At 40.0% G+C, this 18,279-nt stretch overlaps 1 protein-coding gene across 1 annotated transcript; it reads right to left on the bottom strand.

Moving 5' to 3' along the window:
* Positions 1 to 426: 426 nt before the first annotated feature.
* agpat2 (1-acylglycerol-3-phosphate O-acyltransferase 2 (lysophosphatidic acid acyltransferase, beta)) lies at positions 427 to 18,279 on the bottom strand. The gene is made up of 6 exons (XM_071466834.1): positions 17,491 to 18,279; positions 11,590 to 11,723; positions 6,326 to 6,501; positions 5,652 to 5,747; positions 3,933 to 4,005; positions 427 to 3,810 (listed from the first exon to the last, which is right to left on the bottom strand). Exons 1-6 carry the CDS (start codon positions 17,664 to 17,666, stop codon positions 3,653 to 3,655), a joined length of 813 nt encoding a protein of 270 aa, XP_071322935.1. The 5' UTR covers positions 17,667 to 18,279; the 3' UTR covers positions 427 to 3,652.

Raw genomic sequence — 18,279 nt, 5'->3', positions numbered from 1 at the left:
TACATGTCCTCTGATCAGCGGAGGATTCAGACCCTTTACTTATGTAGAAGTATCACTGCTGCAGTGTGAGAATACTCCATTACAAGTACTGCATCCAGAGTACATAGATGTTATTAGATAAATGTAATTTCAATACGAAAAGTACAATTCTTCATTATACAGAATAGCTTTATTATATATATTTATAATATTTTATTTATTTTAGAATAGTTTTATTCAATGTTACCTGATGAAGGTAAAAAAGGATTTTATATGATAAATATATTATTTCTTAAAATAAGTTAAAAAAAAAAAGTTTAGAAATCATAATGAAAGAAGAGACTGCTGCTTTAAAATGAAGAGAAATGTCACTTTGTTCTAGAAAGTTCATGAAACTAGCTGACTTCTATTAAAACAGGTTTATTTATCTCACTGCAATGGCAGATTTTATTCACTTCTTTTAATAAAATAAGTCAAGAGACACAAATGACTTGGTAAAATGAAGACTTTTGCAATGTTTGCAATATGCAAAAATGTTACTCTACAAACAAACTAGTGTTGTAAAAGAAGTATTTCTCTCCAGAGTACAAGTAGCAAAAAATGAAAATGCTCAAGTAAAGTACATCTATAAATTGTACTTGAGTAAATTTACTTTCCATCACTGATTTTAATATAAATCACAGCGGAAAGCGAAGCAGGCATTTCAGTGCACAAAAACCTAAGGGAAAAAAAAAAAAAAAATCATTGTTATTTATTCTTTTGCAAGGCATTCACGTCTACCCAGAATAGGTGAAATCAAGAACACTACATCATCAATATTAAACCCGATACTATAATGGGCGTCTATACCATGTGTGCGTACTTACACACATATAGTACAACAGGGGACCACACACATACAAGGCTCTGCAGGATGTCAGCTCTGTTTCTCGTATCCATCTAAAGCTACCACCAATTACACTTTAATAGCTTCGGTGAAAATCAGAGAAAACTTGAAGTCCTTTTTATTTTTTTCCACCCAAACTCAGCATGAAAGGTGCTTTATTAAGGTTCAGAATACTTTTGAATCTTTTCCAATATCTTACATATTAGTTTGTAAACGACTGCCCAAAAATAAAGAAAAAGAAAAAAAAAAAAAAAAAAAAAAAAAAAAAGTCAACCAGCAGGGATTATTGCAGAGCCTGTAAGCCACTGGTTCAAGCTCATGACACAAAGCTTACAAATCACACATTTCTGTTACAAACTAAGCAAGAAATAAACAGGAAATGAATGGATAAAACACTCCATTAGCAAAATTTATACGGTATAGTTCATATTTTGGAAAAAAACAATTTGGTAAAGTACTTTTTAACATTCAAACCACTTGCTGCAAAGGTTAAATCTGCTCTTACAGTTAAGAAAAAAAGTCAATAAATACTATATTCAAACTAAGAAAAAAAAAAAAAATACAGAATTTGATTAATTATTGTAAGTAGGGATCGAATATTATTCCACACTGGCCTTGAACATAAATGAAACCCTGGCTGTCATGTACTTAAAGCTGAGCAGGTATCAGTAAAACTACTGATGCACTCAAACATGAGCCGCAGTGTACAGGCTGAGTACCAGCGTATTGATAAGTCCATTCACAACATCACCACAGGTCTGTGTGCACAAGTCGGCCTAATGCTCAATAAATACATTTCATAGATTTGATGCCAACTGTATGCAAGACAGCAACCCACTTAAAAATAACAACTTTTAATAAAAAAAAAAACAAAAAACAAAAAAAAAACAGTTAGTAGCACATAAATATCCTGAATGCTGAAATACATTCTCAGATGGTGTTTGATGGGCAAAAGCGGCAAAAGAAGTGACTTTGCAAACCGTGTAAAAGGCAGTGGGTAATGTGTAATTTAAGACCTGGATGTAAACTAAAAACAGTTCAGTCAATCTGGTTAGAAGTCATCATCAGTACAAATGACAAAATAAAACCTGATCATAAGCAAACAAGCGGAACAATCCAAAGTGCAACAACAACGACAACCAATCAAACTTAAGGCCAAAATTTCCACAACTTTTTAAATTATCATCTAAACATCCTTGATGAGGTTAAGTAATAACAATTAAATCACAATTAAAAACAATGTTACTCACTTTCATGTCACTTTTATATTATATTAGTACAAAACGGGGGCAACCCTTCACATTTCCAATTAACAAAATACATTTGAAGTGATTAAACTCTTCTGAGATGTATGTAATTAGTGGATCTTCCAAGTTCATCAGGACAAATATAAATCAAACAGTTTTAAATAATCCCATTAATTCTCTTCCTTACAGCAAGAACCACCTTAAATCATTGGTACAGGTAAATTAAATTATTGGTAAAGTCAGTCAGTCAGCGGATGACTGGTTTAACAGGTCATAGTGAGTCAGTAAATGGGCTTGCATCAGAAACTTCCCCAAATATACTCAATCATGGCACAGCAGGTGGCTTGCACTTTGGAACGGTGACGCTAAAACAGTTGGACATTGCACTTTATGAAATCACCTTTTTTTTTGACACGTTAAGTAGGCTCACTTGTGATAAAACATGTGATTAAAAAAAACAAACAAAAAAAAACAAGATTATCCAACATGGAAATAAATAGAGCAAAAATACAGAATACAGGCAGAAGACACTTGCTGCACGCAGGTTATTTCTAAAGTTTGGAGAGACCGACTGAAAGAAAGCACAATGGTACACCAACAACGCACAACACTGAAGACTGATCAGTCCACTGAAGTCCATTAATTCAGTACAGATGGGTGATATTGTTATACACTGCATCCTGTAACCTTGGATTCCTTTGCTTTCGGACATCATGAAGTATGTCGATGAACTATTGGTCATAAGAGCTGAAGAGCCAATATGGATACAAGGTTGGATTCACAGCGACAGAACTAAAGAAGTCCACGGTCAACCGGTGTCGACCTCTCACCTCCACGCACTCCACCCCTCGTGGAGACCCCGCTCCTTTTGTCTTTAGGCAAGAGACTGGAATGCAGAAAGGGGGAGAACACACTAAAAAGGAAAGGAAGGAAGGAGATGGGGTTCTTTGATGGTGTTTGTGTGTGTGTGTGTGTGTGTGTGAGTGTCCAAAGATAAGTAAAACAAAGGCAACATGAGAACCACAAATACCCACTGACATTTATGAACAGAAAGAGAAAATGCCAAGGTTTATCTGCTCAACAAAAAGCGGAAAGGAGGAAAAAAAAAAGAGAAGAAGAAAAAAAAAAGTATAAAATGGTGATAAAGTCAGACAATAACAAAACCAGGCTTCCAAAGCCAGAGAACAAAGCAAGGTTGAAGGTGGACAGAGCCATCCAAAAAGGCATGCATGAAGAACAACACACATCCATACTGTTCGGCTTGCCGTCCGTCACTCCGCTCACGGCGTGCAGAGCAGCGCTGCTGCCGGTGCTGCTGCAGACACAGTGAGGGTCGGGACTGACTGTGCTGTATGGTCAGGCCGGAGGCGGACTGGACCAGGCGTCAACTAGACAAGAGGAGATTTCATGACAAGAGACCTGTGTCATGTTGTTTCCTGGCCAGGTAATGGGACAACCTGGGGGGAGCAGGGAGGTCTGGGGGAGGAATGGGTCTCAGATGGGGACATAGGAGAAAGAGAGGCGGGAGTATGGTAAATGTTCAGTGCCTCAAGGGCCCGTTGCTCTGGGTTACGGAGTCAGAGATGTCCAGGAAGGCCGAGCGCATCAGGTTGAAGGATTTGTCGGAGAGGGATGACACATCGTCTGACGTCATCCCCTTTGTCTCGATCTTTGGAAGGATCTTCAATCTGATGGTCCCTGCGGAGGCGCAAAACTTTATTGTCAGAGGTCTCACAGAACATCAAGCAGCTCTTCAAATACAGATGTGGATTAGTCATACAAAATTAAAAATGACAAGGGGGACAATGGAGCTGAGTTACCCGAATTGAACTGCTTTTCTTTCCGTAGGTAGAAGCTGCTGTAGGAGGAGAAAACCACAGGTATGATGGGTGCCTGGAAAACAAGAACGAAAAGAGGATTCACACACTATCCCAAAATATCATCGTCTCTTATTTCCCCATGTTCAGCACAAATATTTAAATGAATCTGACTTCTAAGCTTTACGTTTGACCGTCTTCTTTCTCCTAAACATGAGAAACAAACAGGCAGGAATGCTTCACTGAACCAACATCAAATTCTCTCTCACACACAAAAACAGCAATCTCTGTCTCCTCCACTGCTGCTAATAGAGGCCGAGTTGCTCTCTCGAGGCCCCGAGTGGCCCTTCAACAGGACTAACTGAGCCAAACGTGGCTCCCCCTGGGGGCTGTCCTGCTTCCACTCAATCGGGCTGAGCTGGGCACAAATGGAAAGGCTGCGCAGTAACTCGGCAGGAGTAAACGCAGAGAGACTGAAATAGTCTATGTTCACACAGAAAAAGTCTCGAGTGTAAAGTGAAGCCAACGGGGGAAAACCTAAACACAGACCTCAAATGAAGTTGCTCTGCCACCTCACACCAACACACACACACACACACACACACACACACACACACACAAAACAAATCCAAATCAACTTCTCCTGTTAACATCTAAACACTAATTGTATAACATATAAGCACTGCAGAGCAAAAAGACCCCCCCTCCCCACTCCAATAGAAAATGTTAATGTGTTTGCTAATTAGGACCAACGGGACTTTGTTTTTGTTACCTCTCAGCCCTGGTGCACATCTGAACCAAACTGATATTAATCTTTAGCAGTGAGTTACAAAAAAAAAAAAAAAAAGAAAAAAAAGTGGGCTCACATTTTTAAACACAAACATTTCTGCCTGGAGTGAACCACGTTGCAGTTTCTTTCTTTCTTTTTTTTTTTTTTTTTTTTTTAAATTCATTCCACCTGCCTGGCCCTGAGTGTGTGCTACGAAACATCGACTCAAGAGCAGAGACTTCCTGCGTGCATGCAGAGATAACGCTGAGCTCAGCTGTCACACGGTTTTGGTTTTGACTGACTGATGATGACGATGTAGGATGAATAAATCTGATTTCTTCCTGTCACTTTGTCCTGTGACCCTCACAGATTCGTCTGTGGGTGTTCCCAGAGGGGGTGTCGTCGGGAGCTCCACCTGCCCTCCCTCTGATAACCTGGTCTGAACAGTTGGGGAATGAGTTGCCTCATATTGGACAAACAACAACTTCAGAGCAGAGCTAGCAGATTGAAAACACTCAAAGTCAAAACTATTCTGACCATTTCAAAGCTCTTCTTCCTACCAAGTCTGGCTGGTTCATTGTTTTCTATTCATACCATGATTTGCATATTGGATATGGTGAGATCATACTGCTGCCTCGTGCCATGTAAGGTTGCTAGCTCCCCCATGTGTCTAGAAGCAGCACAATGCTGGCAACATGACCCCCTCGCTCCTTCAGGAGACAAATGTTGGCAAAAGCCTCCTGGTGAACAGCCAGCATCATCACAGCCTTTCTGCCAGTGGGGTATGAAGCATGAAGGGGATGAGGGTGTACGGTTACACCACATGAAACGTCGACTTAATTCACATGTTCAGACGGGATATAGATAGAACAGCTTAACCTCGCTCTACTCAGCAGCAAGAGACCCAGGAGAAGGAGGTGGATTTTTAAGGAGATCAGAGAAAAAGTACTTACTTGTGCCTGCACTGCCAAGTGGAAAGCACCTTTTTTAAAGGGCAGCAGGTCGCCTCTCTGGTTCCGCGTTCCCTCTGGGAACACCCACAGACGAATCTGAGGGTCACAGGACAAAGTGACAGGAAGAAATCAGATTTATTCATCCTACATCGTCATCATCAGTCAGTCAAAACCAAAACCGTGTGACAGATCAAGACAACCACAAATAACTAAGTGACAAATTAATATGACAAATATTAAACCCTTAAAAACCAGAGCTTGTGAAATATTCAATCATTTAGTTTTTAGTTTATTTGCCAAAAATGTAAATATTATATCCAAGATGAATACAAAAAATTTAAAATTGCTTTTAAGGAGATCTCATCAAAAAGAGTGGAAATGAAAAAAATCTAAAATCAGTTTATCAATTAAAATATTAATAATATATATATATAAATATAAATAAATGTAATTTCATACATTATATAATCCAAATACAAATAACACACAAGCTCTAAGCCTGAATTTTAAAAAAGAGGCTGTGCTCCCCTCAATTTAAAGTAAAGACAGTGAGTTGCTCCAAATCCACACACATAAATTATACATTTCTATCATTTGAATATTTGAAATTCAAACTGTTCTGACTTAAAACAGAGCTTCCTCTATCATCACTGAAAACTCCCGAGGCAGCTTACCTGGTCGTCCAACATGGTTTTGGCTGCGTCAGCCATGACACTCTTGGCGTCGCTCGTCTTCTTGCGGTTGATGAAGACGATGCCGCCCAGCCAGCAGATGAGGCCTACTGTGCCAGCGTAGATCAGCTCCTTCTTGGCGATCATGGTGCAGCGGTCTGGTAGGATCTCCATCAGGCCTGAGAAACAGAGGAAAAGAAAGTCAGAGCTACTGTATGTACACAATATTTTGTTTTGAATATTTAAAGTGTAAGAAATGAGAACCATTGATGTCAATGTTACAGTATATATACATACAGTATGTATCCAATTTCACACGTTATTTGAAATAAACTGTTTGTGACCAACAAGCAACTGAGAAATAAAACTAATAAATGAATAAGTTTGGCTCTATGAATGAATTAAATTCTGCATTGACAGTAGAAGCAAAAGAAAAATATAGAACCAAGGATGATTAGAGAAATATTCTCTACCCGGTTTATCTTCTGTCCAGGTAGAGAAATATGTTCAGAATATCTCCAAATATGATTTAAAATATGTTGAGATTAAATTTCATAACTTGGACATTCAAAATCAAACCTGAGCAGCTACAATCAAATCTGTAATTTTGTTCACACAAGAGTTGTAAATCAGAGAAGTAAAATGTTTACATGCTCAAGATGTTGGCCACTTTGTTGTCATGTAACCCCATCAAGCCTTGATTACACAGTGATTGGTTTATTTTTTCATTTCTCTCTCTAGATGTGAAGCATTTTCCACTGAAAGAATCAAAGTTTGTTCATCTAGCTACGGTTTGTGACAGGTAAAGGCTGCTCCAAACTTTGATTTTAGGAGAATTAGTGCAAAAGATAAAAAACAAAAAAACATACACTACACGATGAATGGAAAAACTCAGTAGTGCCTGGTGTCTGTGTGAAATCTCAGTTGCGTGATTGCTGGAATGATGAATGAAAGGACTAATAAAGGACGACATGTGCGAACGTCTGTCTGTAATTTAATTTTGAGAAAGTGCTAAAAAAAAAAATCTTCCCTTTTTACTAAATTTGATGAAGGACAGGATTCTTCAGTATGATCCTCCAGAGGTTAAATGCTCACCACCGCTACGCTCTAACCTTTTACCACTGATAGTTTATGAAAAGCGACATAAACATCTGATATACACCCAGTCTCTCGATTATTAGGTACAACAAGCTAAATGTTCTTCAGTCCAACACAATAAATCCTGTCATGAAGTTATTATGTAGCTTTTGTTTGGACCCGTTTGTTGATTCAAGTGTTATTACAGAGGCTGGGGTTAAACAGTGCTGCATCATACTGAGGTATGTTTCTAATATTATGTCAAACCCATTTATATCAATGAGGGTAGAGTCAATAATAGAAACACCTGTCAGTGTGTGACACAATTCAGCAGCACTACAAACTACAGCCTCTAAAATGACCGTCACCACCTCTCTGAAAACTGTTTCAACAAAAACTCAACATTATAACCTTCCCGAAGGGAGGATCTGTGTCATGGCTGTTGCATTATACTGTATTAAATTTACGTAGCTGCACCCATAGAGTGTATATATGATAGTACCTAATAAACTGTGTGTTTTATCTTTTCCATCGCTTTCAAAAAAGAGCATCCTGTCATAAAAATAGTCCAGGTATTATGTAAGACGAGTATACAACTCATCTCCATCTATTTATTGATTATCACTTTGTTTTTCTCGGTTATCAGACACCTTTGGTTTCATCAATGCTCCAGATTAGATTAGATTTTTACAAGTTAGGCGTTATGTACAGCATTTAATATCCCAAGTTCCTCATAAACCTCACCGCAATGCTGTTGATATATTTCTCTCTGTCGACCCCACATCCAGCATTTTATGTTTACAGATGACCCATGGGACTCGACCCTTCTTCCATTTGTGCCCCACATGCACTTTGGTTTTAAATATGTGGATACAACGGACTGCTTTAAAATTGCCCTGATGTGAACCCTGCATGTGGTAAAAGTTAAAGTGTACCTGTCTCACTCCTTCATGTCTCTTTTTAGTGAAGTTTTAGTTTTGCACATCAGTCTTTTAAACTTTTTCAGAAACCCTTCACCACCAAACTGAGCCAAATCCTTTCCCTGACACTTTTGGCATCGCTCCAGACTTGGATTTACAGAAAGCAAAACCGAACGTGTTGACTTTGACTTCTTTCACCGGCTCGACGAGGTATCTTATTCAAGTGAAGGGATTCTGCCCTTTCTCCCACGCACTGGATTAAACATTACGTCCTGTATGAATCTGATATACACTACCTGTGGAGCAGAGCGTAAAGTGTGGCGCCCTTTCTTAGTATTTTTTGAGAAACCAATCATTGTGTTTTATTGTCTGTTCATGTTTTTGATTCTGTGTGTTGATTGTGTTTTCCTGGTGTTGTACAGCATGTTGGTCAGCTGTTTTTTTAAAAAATGTGCTCTATAAATAAATTTGATTTGATTTCTTTTATTAGTTATTTTTTTATTTTATTTTATTTTATTCTTAGCTTTTTTCCTTTTTACTATTTGGGTACATTATAGATATTTTCTCTGTATTGTTGCCTATAATTTTAATTTCATTTATCCATAATCTAGAATATATTTTTTGTGGTCAGCTGTTGTTTATGTTTGTTTTTGTTTGGGCAGATGAATGTGCTGTGACACGGGTGAGTGTTCAGAAAAACAAAACAAAAAAATCCTTTCCCTGTTCAGTAACTGTTTCATTCATTATTGACAATCAATAAAAAGACCTTTGAGAGAGAGAGAGAAATATGTTGTCTCCCATTGGCTTAAATGTGACATCCAATAACTCAATGTGAAGATGACCTTTGGCCTCTCCATCATTTTTATCTATGGCCTTGTGAAACCCTGGATTTCATCAAGTTTATTTAAGGTCAAGTTTACTGATGAAAATTATCTCCATGACTTGCACTTGCGTTATGAAATCAGACGTGTTTGATTGACCTTCGTACAAAGGCTGCTGGTGCAAAAGATAGGGCAGTGTAAGATGTAAAACACGCAGGATAGAAAACAGAAGGAGACGTGTCTGTACTGAGGCGAGAACAACAGAGCAGACAGAACAAAAATGAGAAATTATGTCAGAGAGAGTTGCTTAAAACCAAGTGTGAGGTGAGGTGAGGTGAGGATTTTATCGCATCATCTTGAGGATGAGCAGCTGTTAGTGACTGGGTGTAGCTGTTGCCATGGCAACTTGGACGCCAAATCAGACTCATGCCGAGTTTCCTCAGCACTAATTAGATGCCTAGTTCTCCCCCTGCTGTCACTACCCTGGCCTCGAGCCTGGCCTCATCACTCAGTGGCACTGAGAAATACTCTCTCCCAGGCTCTGATGGAGAGAAAACACACCTTCTCTAAATTCGTGCCTTCAACAATGAGATTTAGGACTGAGAGGAATGACGCAATGTTAAAAGACATGCCCACACGTGCAACATCAAAGACAAACACGACATGAAACAGGAGTAAAAACCTTGCTACAAGCTCTTAGTTCATCTACACCAACTTTAAATGGGAGTCAGTAAATTCATAGCCCGCTTTTATCTCAGACAGGGTCCTCTGAGGCCAGTGATGTATGCAGATTTTATTAGTGTATGTAGTGATCAACTCGTTCCACAATCTCCTGTGCCCAATCCAAACCACTAAAAACTATGTTAGAATCCTTTCTGTGGTTGCATGGTAGTCTGCTGCACATCATTCTCCATTAGGTCAGCACAAAGCTGGTATCATTTTACATTTGTCCCAGTTCTAGCAGGACTATTGCTTAACATTCACTACAATCAGATTTAGCAACCAAAACCAAGAGAGCTGGTTCTTCCTGGAATGAGGAGAAGTTTAAAGTTTGGATGTGATCAACCTGACAGGCTTCGATATTTGGCTCAAATATGTTGTGAGGGTTCTGTACTGACCCTTCCTCACTGGATCAGGAGAGGTATTAAGTCCTGGAGGGTGGGCAGGGTGGGACCAGTGATGTCTTCAGCAGTCCCGACTGTCTGTTTCAGTCTGCTCTTGCGTCATTTGGTGGATGAGCCAATGAAATCCATATGATATTACTCATTCGGCTGCTAATTACTATAGACAAGTAGTCAGGGGTCAACGCTACAGTAAAATACATTCAGGTCATCAGCCAGCTGTTTACAGTGTGGGGGGATGGTTTCCTGTGTCATGGTGTCAGTGAGCTCATCCAGATCAGCAGCCAGAGCATCTGAACACTGGTGACCACTTCTCTAACAAGGGAGTGAGACATTCTCTGTATGGATTACCTGGTCAGTCAGGTGTGTAGCATCTTGCTCACACAGGCTTGGAGCAGGATGTCAGCACTGACCAGAAAATAAAGGTCAGCTTAAAAATGACAAAAATCCCCCACCTCTGTGACAAACAACATTCATCCTTATAAAAGCACATTCTCCCGCCACGTGTTTTCCTCGATAGCTCTGATATGAAAACTGTCCTGGAAATATTTATCTACCAGCAGAGCAGCAGAGTGTGAATAATCCTTGTTAGTTCCATTGAGCAGTAGCAGCTTGTCCGTGTTGTTGGCCAGGGAGTGGAGCTTTGCCTCGCCTCATGTTTACTCAGGAGCAAAATCAGAAATCCCCACAGTCGGAGCTTAACCGGTGTAATGGTACCTTTCTTCTATCTGCAACTCTTGCACCTACTGCAGAGGGTTCTTCAACTAAGAATGTCCAGAAAGCTCCCAGAGTGCATCAGTGCTCTGTCAAATAGCTCAGTTCGAGGCGAAGTGTTGACTGGGAAACACTTCTTCCCTGGTAAAATCTGATCTTATTTGAGTCCCTGAAGACAAGAGACAAACAAAAACTGACCAAAATAAAAACTGCTGCTCAGGAAAAGCTGCCATCTGCGCAACCATCTTGCATCATCCAACAAAGTATTTCAGTCAGTATTGAAAAATAGACGAGACAGGCTGTATTTCCTAACCTCTCACCATTGTTTCTGACTCACTTTTAAACAGGAACGACAAATGCCAGTGTTGGCACTTATAGATCGGATTTTAAAGAGCTTCACATAGTGTATGATCAATGTCAGAACCTTTGCACACAGCCCCTCCAGTGTTTAACAACAAGGCAGTGGTTCTTACATAGTCCAATGTGGATGTTAATATCTAAAATTAAAACCAACACTTCAGTGTCAAAGTTATTATTTCATTTTAGTTCCACAGTGCTGGAGCACAGACCCAACACAAGGAAAAAAAAAGTTCATATAGTACAATAATACTCACCCAAAACATCCAGGGAACTCTGGTGGTTGGAGATGATGACGTAGGGTCCCTCTGTCTGCAGATGCTCCCAACCGCTCACTTCAAACCGAAGACCCAGGAAATACTTCACATGACGAACCAGGAAGCGGATAATCCTGAGGGGAGAAAGGTTAATTACAGTCCTGAGTACAGGTTACTGTTCACAGTCATTTGAGCAGTGGGCAACATATTAAGCCTCATGGGAAAGGTTGACGGTAACAGTGGAAGGTATAAAGCCTGTTAAATACTAAGGTGTTACCTTACACTGTCAGAACAACAGCTCTGATATTTTACATTTGACCACAATCAGACAATACAGGCATGGCTGTCTTAGAAGTGCAAGACATCTGGTTGATAATCCACATGCAACACTGCAAACATTAGCTTTGTTTTTTTTGTGGGTTGGTTAAATAATTGCCTGTAGTCGGTAAACGCTCCAATTAGCTTTGAGAAAGAATGTCCTACCATCTGCTCGTCCGTCTCTGACGCTGAAAAGAAATAAATATAGCAACATTTTGACACATATTTGATACCAATATCAAAGCAACACAGCCAGTGTGGGCTGTGATTAGTCCAATCAAATCACTACTTTGATTTATCTGGAATTAGAACCTTAAAAGTGGGGTGACACTAAAAGTTCATATTTGATATACACATTACTTTAAAGCTGTTTTTTTTGCCACAAGGGGAAATAGAAACCTTCCAACAGGCTGACAAAGTTACAGCCACCACTGTGACACCACCTTGTGATGTTGTAACGGGAAATCGTTGCCCACTTTCACACAGTACCTAGCAAACAGGAAGCAACACTACCAAGCATGTCGAGTCATATGTCTAGCCACCAGGTAAATGTAAATTCAATACTCTCTCTCCTTTTAACCATTTTGTCCTCATCAACTCTGAAGAAAAATATGTGGGTTTTTCTCAGCTGCTCAGTGCTTAACTGTTTACCAGTTAGCTGCTAATTTCCTGTGGAATAACAGTGTTGTGTACAGAGGGGTTTAATCAAAGCTTGTTGAGGACAGGAACATCTGAGTCTAAACCTCAAAGTACATCATGTGTGGAGCAGAAACCAAAATGAGCTGAAAGAGGCTGAAAAGCTCTGTAGAGCTGCACATGTGGGTGTTAACTGGCACACTTGGTGATTCATTAACATATCACTCATTGTTAATAATGCTCGTTAAAAATGTCTCAACCTCATTTAAAAATATAAAAAAAACCCAAATATTCACAATATCAGTTGCACTGTTTCCTGTTTATACTGGAACTTGACTGTTGTAGAGACAAAGACGATCATATCTCTGAACTCTGCTGGGACATATCAGAGGTGACCCCTGCCCTGACTTGGAAAGCTTTAATTATGATCCAACCAGCTCCAGGGTAAGACCAATATCATAAACTGTTCGTGCAGGATACATGCTATTAAAATCCTATCTCACTAATCACTGTGGCACTCTTCAAGGTTAAAGATTTAATCCTCTCTCATGTAAACGCCTGCAACTACCTCCATGATATTTTCTCCTTGGCCCCTGTAACACTTTAAAAAAAGTCTGTCTAGTCCTCAACCAGTATACCGACTCACCTCGATCACATGGAGTATGGCTGCCAATTTAAAATGTATCTACACTCTGGTGTTGGTGTGTAAGACTGCAAAGAGGGACTTGGCATTTCATGTGCAGGCCAACTCCACACTACAATCAGCTAATCAGATCTGCAAGTATTATCTGATCATCATTCGATTGTGGTTTCACTCTTTTCCCTCTTGGAGGCAAAGGCGGTAGCACTGTAGCAGGAAAATCGAAGTTATTCAAAACTGTGATCCCACACAGTCCTTTCAGTAAATGTTAATATATCTGCACATTCATCTATAAAACACAGGACCATTTGAACTTTGAAAAAGGGGAAAGAAACACCAGTCAGAATTGCATAAAGTAAAGGTGCATTGCAAATCTGTTCAAGTTCTTTCATTCAATTTGACATCTAATTAACAACCAAATTTCTTCAGGCTTCAAGAGTAGGGCTGCTCAAAAAGTACAGGCCACATATGCAAGTCATTTGTGTAAGTGAAAATGAATTGAAATGTAGTGACGGCAAAATAAATATCTTCAAATATGATATTAAAATATTTATTAACGATGTAATGTATTGTATAAACTCTGAGTAAGTTTATAAGTAGTCTATCAGAATAAATAAATACTAAAGACAAGAAAAAATGAAATCCTCTGGCACTGAAATGTGTTATGAAGCACAGGTTAACAATCATATAACCATAACATATTGTCCAAATTGGCAGGGAAAACATTTTTCCCTGCAAAACTGGCCAACAAATTTTGTATAATAACCAGCTGTTTTTCCTGTGCAACACACCAAAACTGGCTTCTGTTACACCACCGACTTCAATGACCTTCCCTCTCAGGGAAAACAGCAGAGTCACTCCCCATCTTCTGTCTCAGCCGGAGAAATCATCACTTCAAAAAAAAAACAAAAAACAAAACAAACCTCATGAATCATACTCCCCTCTCGAACTTGCTCCTCATATTGTCCTAATATGCCCTCATTTTAAAAATGCCTTCTACCAATCTCTATGTACTTTAGGCTAGTTTTTTTCCCTGACACCTCTTTAATAGGAAGGTTGTACACTATGGTTTCAGATTTGCCACTATATGGACATTTTGTAAATTTCCAACTTAATTGCACAATGCATGCTGATCACAAATGAACAAATCGCTCATAAGTTGTTGTTTTTTTTAACTTGCCCCCAAGAAGGAGCAGCTGCATGGTGATGATCTGCATATTACAATTGTACATTTTAAGGAATATTATGAAACCTAAACAAGCATAATTCAATTATTCAACAACTATTGAGAGCTGACAGCTAACAGACATAAGTCAAAAAGTGGTTTAGAAAACATGGTTAAGCTGTTTTTCTAAAATTGGTCTGACTATATGATTTCCAATGAAGTCCCCTGCAAAGCAGCGTTGACTGGGGTACCAGCAAATCCATATCTAAGCAATTAAGCTGGGAAGTAAGATTATCATCACTGATGAGGTTGATAAGCGAAACATCAAAAAGAGACACAGATTGCTACAAAAAAAAATACTTTTAGGAATTGAGCATAAATGAAACTAATTAGTCGTCATATGATACATGTTAATATGTGATGATTACAGAGCTAAACTCTTGCCAAACTTTAATTTTATTACTATTATATGGAAACTCATGATGAGCTAGTATAGGTGGTAACAGACAGATTTGATCACTGTATGAAAAAGTAAAGCTCAGTGTGTTTTCATAATCAAAAACATAAGGAAGTTCTTAACTGCCTTTAAGTTCATTAACATGTGACTCTTCATAATGCAACTACCTTGCTTCACTTTCAGCTAAGCTTGCACATTTACGTTTGATTGTCTCACAATAGTAAAACAACTTAACCTTTAAACCAGAATACAGTCTTGGGGTTATCTTACAGTGATAACACACTCAGTCTAGTGTAAAAGTCACTGGTTATGCAATGACTCAGCCAGCGTTGGAGCAATATTAAGATTATTCAAGGGGAATGAAATGGCCTCAGTTGAATTCTTTTTATGGCCAATCCACTAAGCTTTTCCTCTTGTTCATTTCATTATCTGTCTCTAAATAAGTTCCTTTTGAACCTACCGAGCATAATGACATTTAGGTTCATCTGATAACAGCACGGGTTGCATGCAACCTGGCTGCTCACGGATAAAAGGTGAGTCTGACCTGTTAGCCGTGAAAATATTGTACCAACAAACAAAGATACTGATGCTGAAGCTAATTCAGGTGCTGAAGGTCAGAGGGCTGTTTGAGACAGGAGCATGGTCACAGGATTGGAGTGAAAATGGAGAGGATTAAGTCACTCAGACAGCCAGGGACAAGAAAATGGGTAGTTGTACCAATGTAGGCTTCCGAGGGTCTGAGTGACAACATGACTGTTTAGTCAAACTGACAGTAACAATGGGAGTCTCCCGCTGATGTTAGATGCCATTACACAGTATGGAACCTGAGATCAAGCAATTGTGAGAGAGAAAACTAAGCCTCTGTCCTTTATCTGTTGTCATGACATCCTACCTGATAATTAATGCTGCAGCCTTAGCCAAAATTAGCTGCTCACATGATTGATAGATGCTGTGTGTCTGCATTTACAATACACTGAAATCCAACAAGAGTGTTTCAGGAAATGCAAGCACAACATTCACAGTAACCTGAGTTCTGTGGATGCCTTTGGATGACTGTACACGTGGAGGCTTGTCACTGGGTCACACTCAGTTCCTGTAAGTCAGCTGTGGAGTAAATAGTCACCCCCAGAATTCAGCCCTTTGTGTACTGTCAGACAGCAAATGTCTGTTACAGACTGCTCTGTCCTTGATGAATCACAAAGCTCTTTTTTGCCACAGTTGGCTAGTATGTAGAACATGCAGCCAAAACTCTATTCGCTCCCCGTGCAAGGTCTGACCCCATTTCAGTCACTTTGCCACAATCAACAGGTCCTGATAACCTTTGAGCTGTCAGAGTGGTACACTGGTGCAACATGACACCACCACCACCACCACGGCTAACGTGACTGCAAAATAGTTATTCCAAGAGCAGCGAGGCAGTAAGGTCTGCTGTTGTAACCGACAGGGCTGCTGTCAGCAGATCAAGGCCAAGTGAGGTTGCATCGAGGACGGGCCTCATAACTATACAGTAACCCAACTCTAATCAGGGGGAACTTGCCACCTGGCATCTGTCTCTGGCCAGTAATTACTGGAATGCAGTCATTTGTGTCCAGCAATCCATCCTCGCCATCTAAGTTTAACCACAACAACAAAAACAACCCCCAAGTGAAGACTGACCTCAAAGGTTTACTACGTTTCTATCCTAACAGGTATCAAATGACCTGGTCAATGTGTGTGTGTGTGTGTGTGTGTGTGTGTCAAGTATAAAATAACGCATTTCCTCCAGTGGTAAGGCCACAGGGTCATTCTTACAGAGGCCATACCTGCATTCACAGTATGTTACTAACCATTTGAAGGGTTGTAGTTGTCGTTAGAGGTGCTGTATTAGTAAAAGATGTGTCTGATCACCTGCCCCTGATATACACTCACTTGAATGGGAAAAGGTTGCCCTTACGAACTCATTACAGAAACTGAACATATAAGCTTCCTGAAGACAGGGTTTATTGCAGAGATGTGCTGGAGTGCATGTTCAGAGGTGCAGCTTCACACTAGCAGCTCAATGCATAATGCTACACCTATCAGCTGCTTCACTGAAACAGATCCAGCTGGCGTATTTTACACTGTTCCTTAAAAACAAGCTTCTTAAACAGTGATGTGATACTAAGGGAGCAGACGTTGTGTGCTCGCCTCATGTAACTTAGCTAACGCCAAACATTTGACTGGAGGGAAGGCATTCTTGCAGAAAATGAAATTAAGGTAATTACAGTCATCTTAGGGTAGTATTGTTTCACCAAGGTTGGGAATGGTCAGAACATGCCCTGACTTGGTTTGGGTTAGCCATGAACATAAAACATGTCAATGTTAGCATTCCTGTTTCCAGCTAACACATTCACACTGCCAATGAGTCAAGGGGGGGGCGGGCTAATGTTAGCATATCTATGATTAAAAATGCATCAAGTATTTCATATTTCGTTATGTTTTCCTTTCAAATGTGAGACTAATTTGTAGAGTAGAAGCTCCCTGAGGTCACAGTCATGTTATGCTCACACGAAGAAGATCCACAATAAGAAGGGTGATGTTGCTAGCAAGCTTTATCTGAATGTTTAACGTGAACCACGGCTGCTGCTAGCCAGCTAACGAGCTAACGCTGGCTAGCTGTTAGACGTTTTATCACGCGAGCGACTTTTATTATGCAAACAAACTCACCTCATGTTTTCAATGTCCCTGCCCCCGCTTTTCAGTATGCACAGAGGAATCGCAAGCAGGGCCAAGCACATCATCCAGGCGACGTAAAAGCACTTTTTGAAATAAAAAACAAACGTGCTGCTGGTCCACATCAGGAGCGGGATCAGCAGCAGCGGTATCACCCACAGCACATCCATAGCGATCCGCCACAGAGGCTCACCAGTGCCGGCGGTAACACGCGTTTTTTGGGTTTTTTTTTTTTTTTGGGGCGGATGAGAAAGCCGCTAACACGTCGGTTAGCTACGGTGCGGGAGAGGAGGGAAGCACCGATGCCCTGACAAACATCACACACTCAAAAAGTGCTCCTCCGGGGAATCCTGGCGGTAGCAGTGCTCGTCTCTGGCTGCCTGAAATGAACATGCAAACGCTGCTCATCTGTTGCTAAATGGCATCATGAGGTGGAGTCAAGGCGTCATCGGTTGTATCTTTTTTCTATTTCCGGTTGCTGGACCTTGCTGGACCACTGTGGTCTGATGTCACCAACTACAGACTAACAACTCAGCTTATTTTATATACAGCCTGTGTGCGATAAAATTGAATTAGTTTTAGTCATTTATTCCACAAGCCGAGCTTTTGCAGGATACCTGGTGTAAGTTTTGCCTGGCCAAACATCCCAATTTTTTGTCTGCTGTAATAAACCTATGTGGATTCACTCTCTCCAAAGGGATATCCTTAGAATAATTGGATTAGCAGTGATAATCCAATCCTTGGCTATAATCTGACACTGCCCAACAGCCTTGACTATGCTGC

The sequence above is a fragment of the Trachinotus anak genome, unplaced genomic scaffold (assembly GCF_046630095.1).
Source record: "Trachinotus anak isolate AG129_WGS33_773 ecotype Australia unplaced genomic scaffold, CSIRO_AGI_Tana_v1 ptg000028l, whole genome shotgun sequence".
Lineage (NCBI taxonomy): Eukaryota > Metazoa > Chordata > Actinopteri > Carangiformes > Carangidae > Trachinotus > Trachinotus anak.
Note: the sequence above shows the minus strand (reverse complement) of the source record. Positions and strands in the feature narration are given on the sequence as shown.

Coding starts and splice junctions, on each gene's coding strand:
- agpat2 (XM_071466834.1), bottom strand. CDS start 17,666: ATGGATGTGCTGTGGGTGATACCGCTGCTGCTGATCCCGCTCCTGATG. Junction 5,748..6,325: donor AAACCATGTTGGACGACCAG/GTAAGCTGCCTC, acceptor TGTGACCCTCAG/ATTCGTCTGTGGGTGTTCCC. Junction 3,811..3,932: donor AGAAAAGCAGTTCAATTCGG/GTAACTCAGCTC, acceptor GCGCCTCCGCAG/GGACCATCAGATTGAAGATC.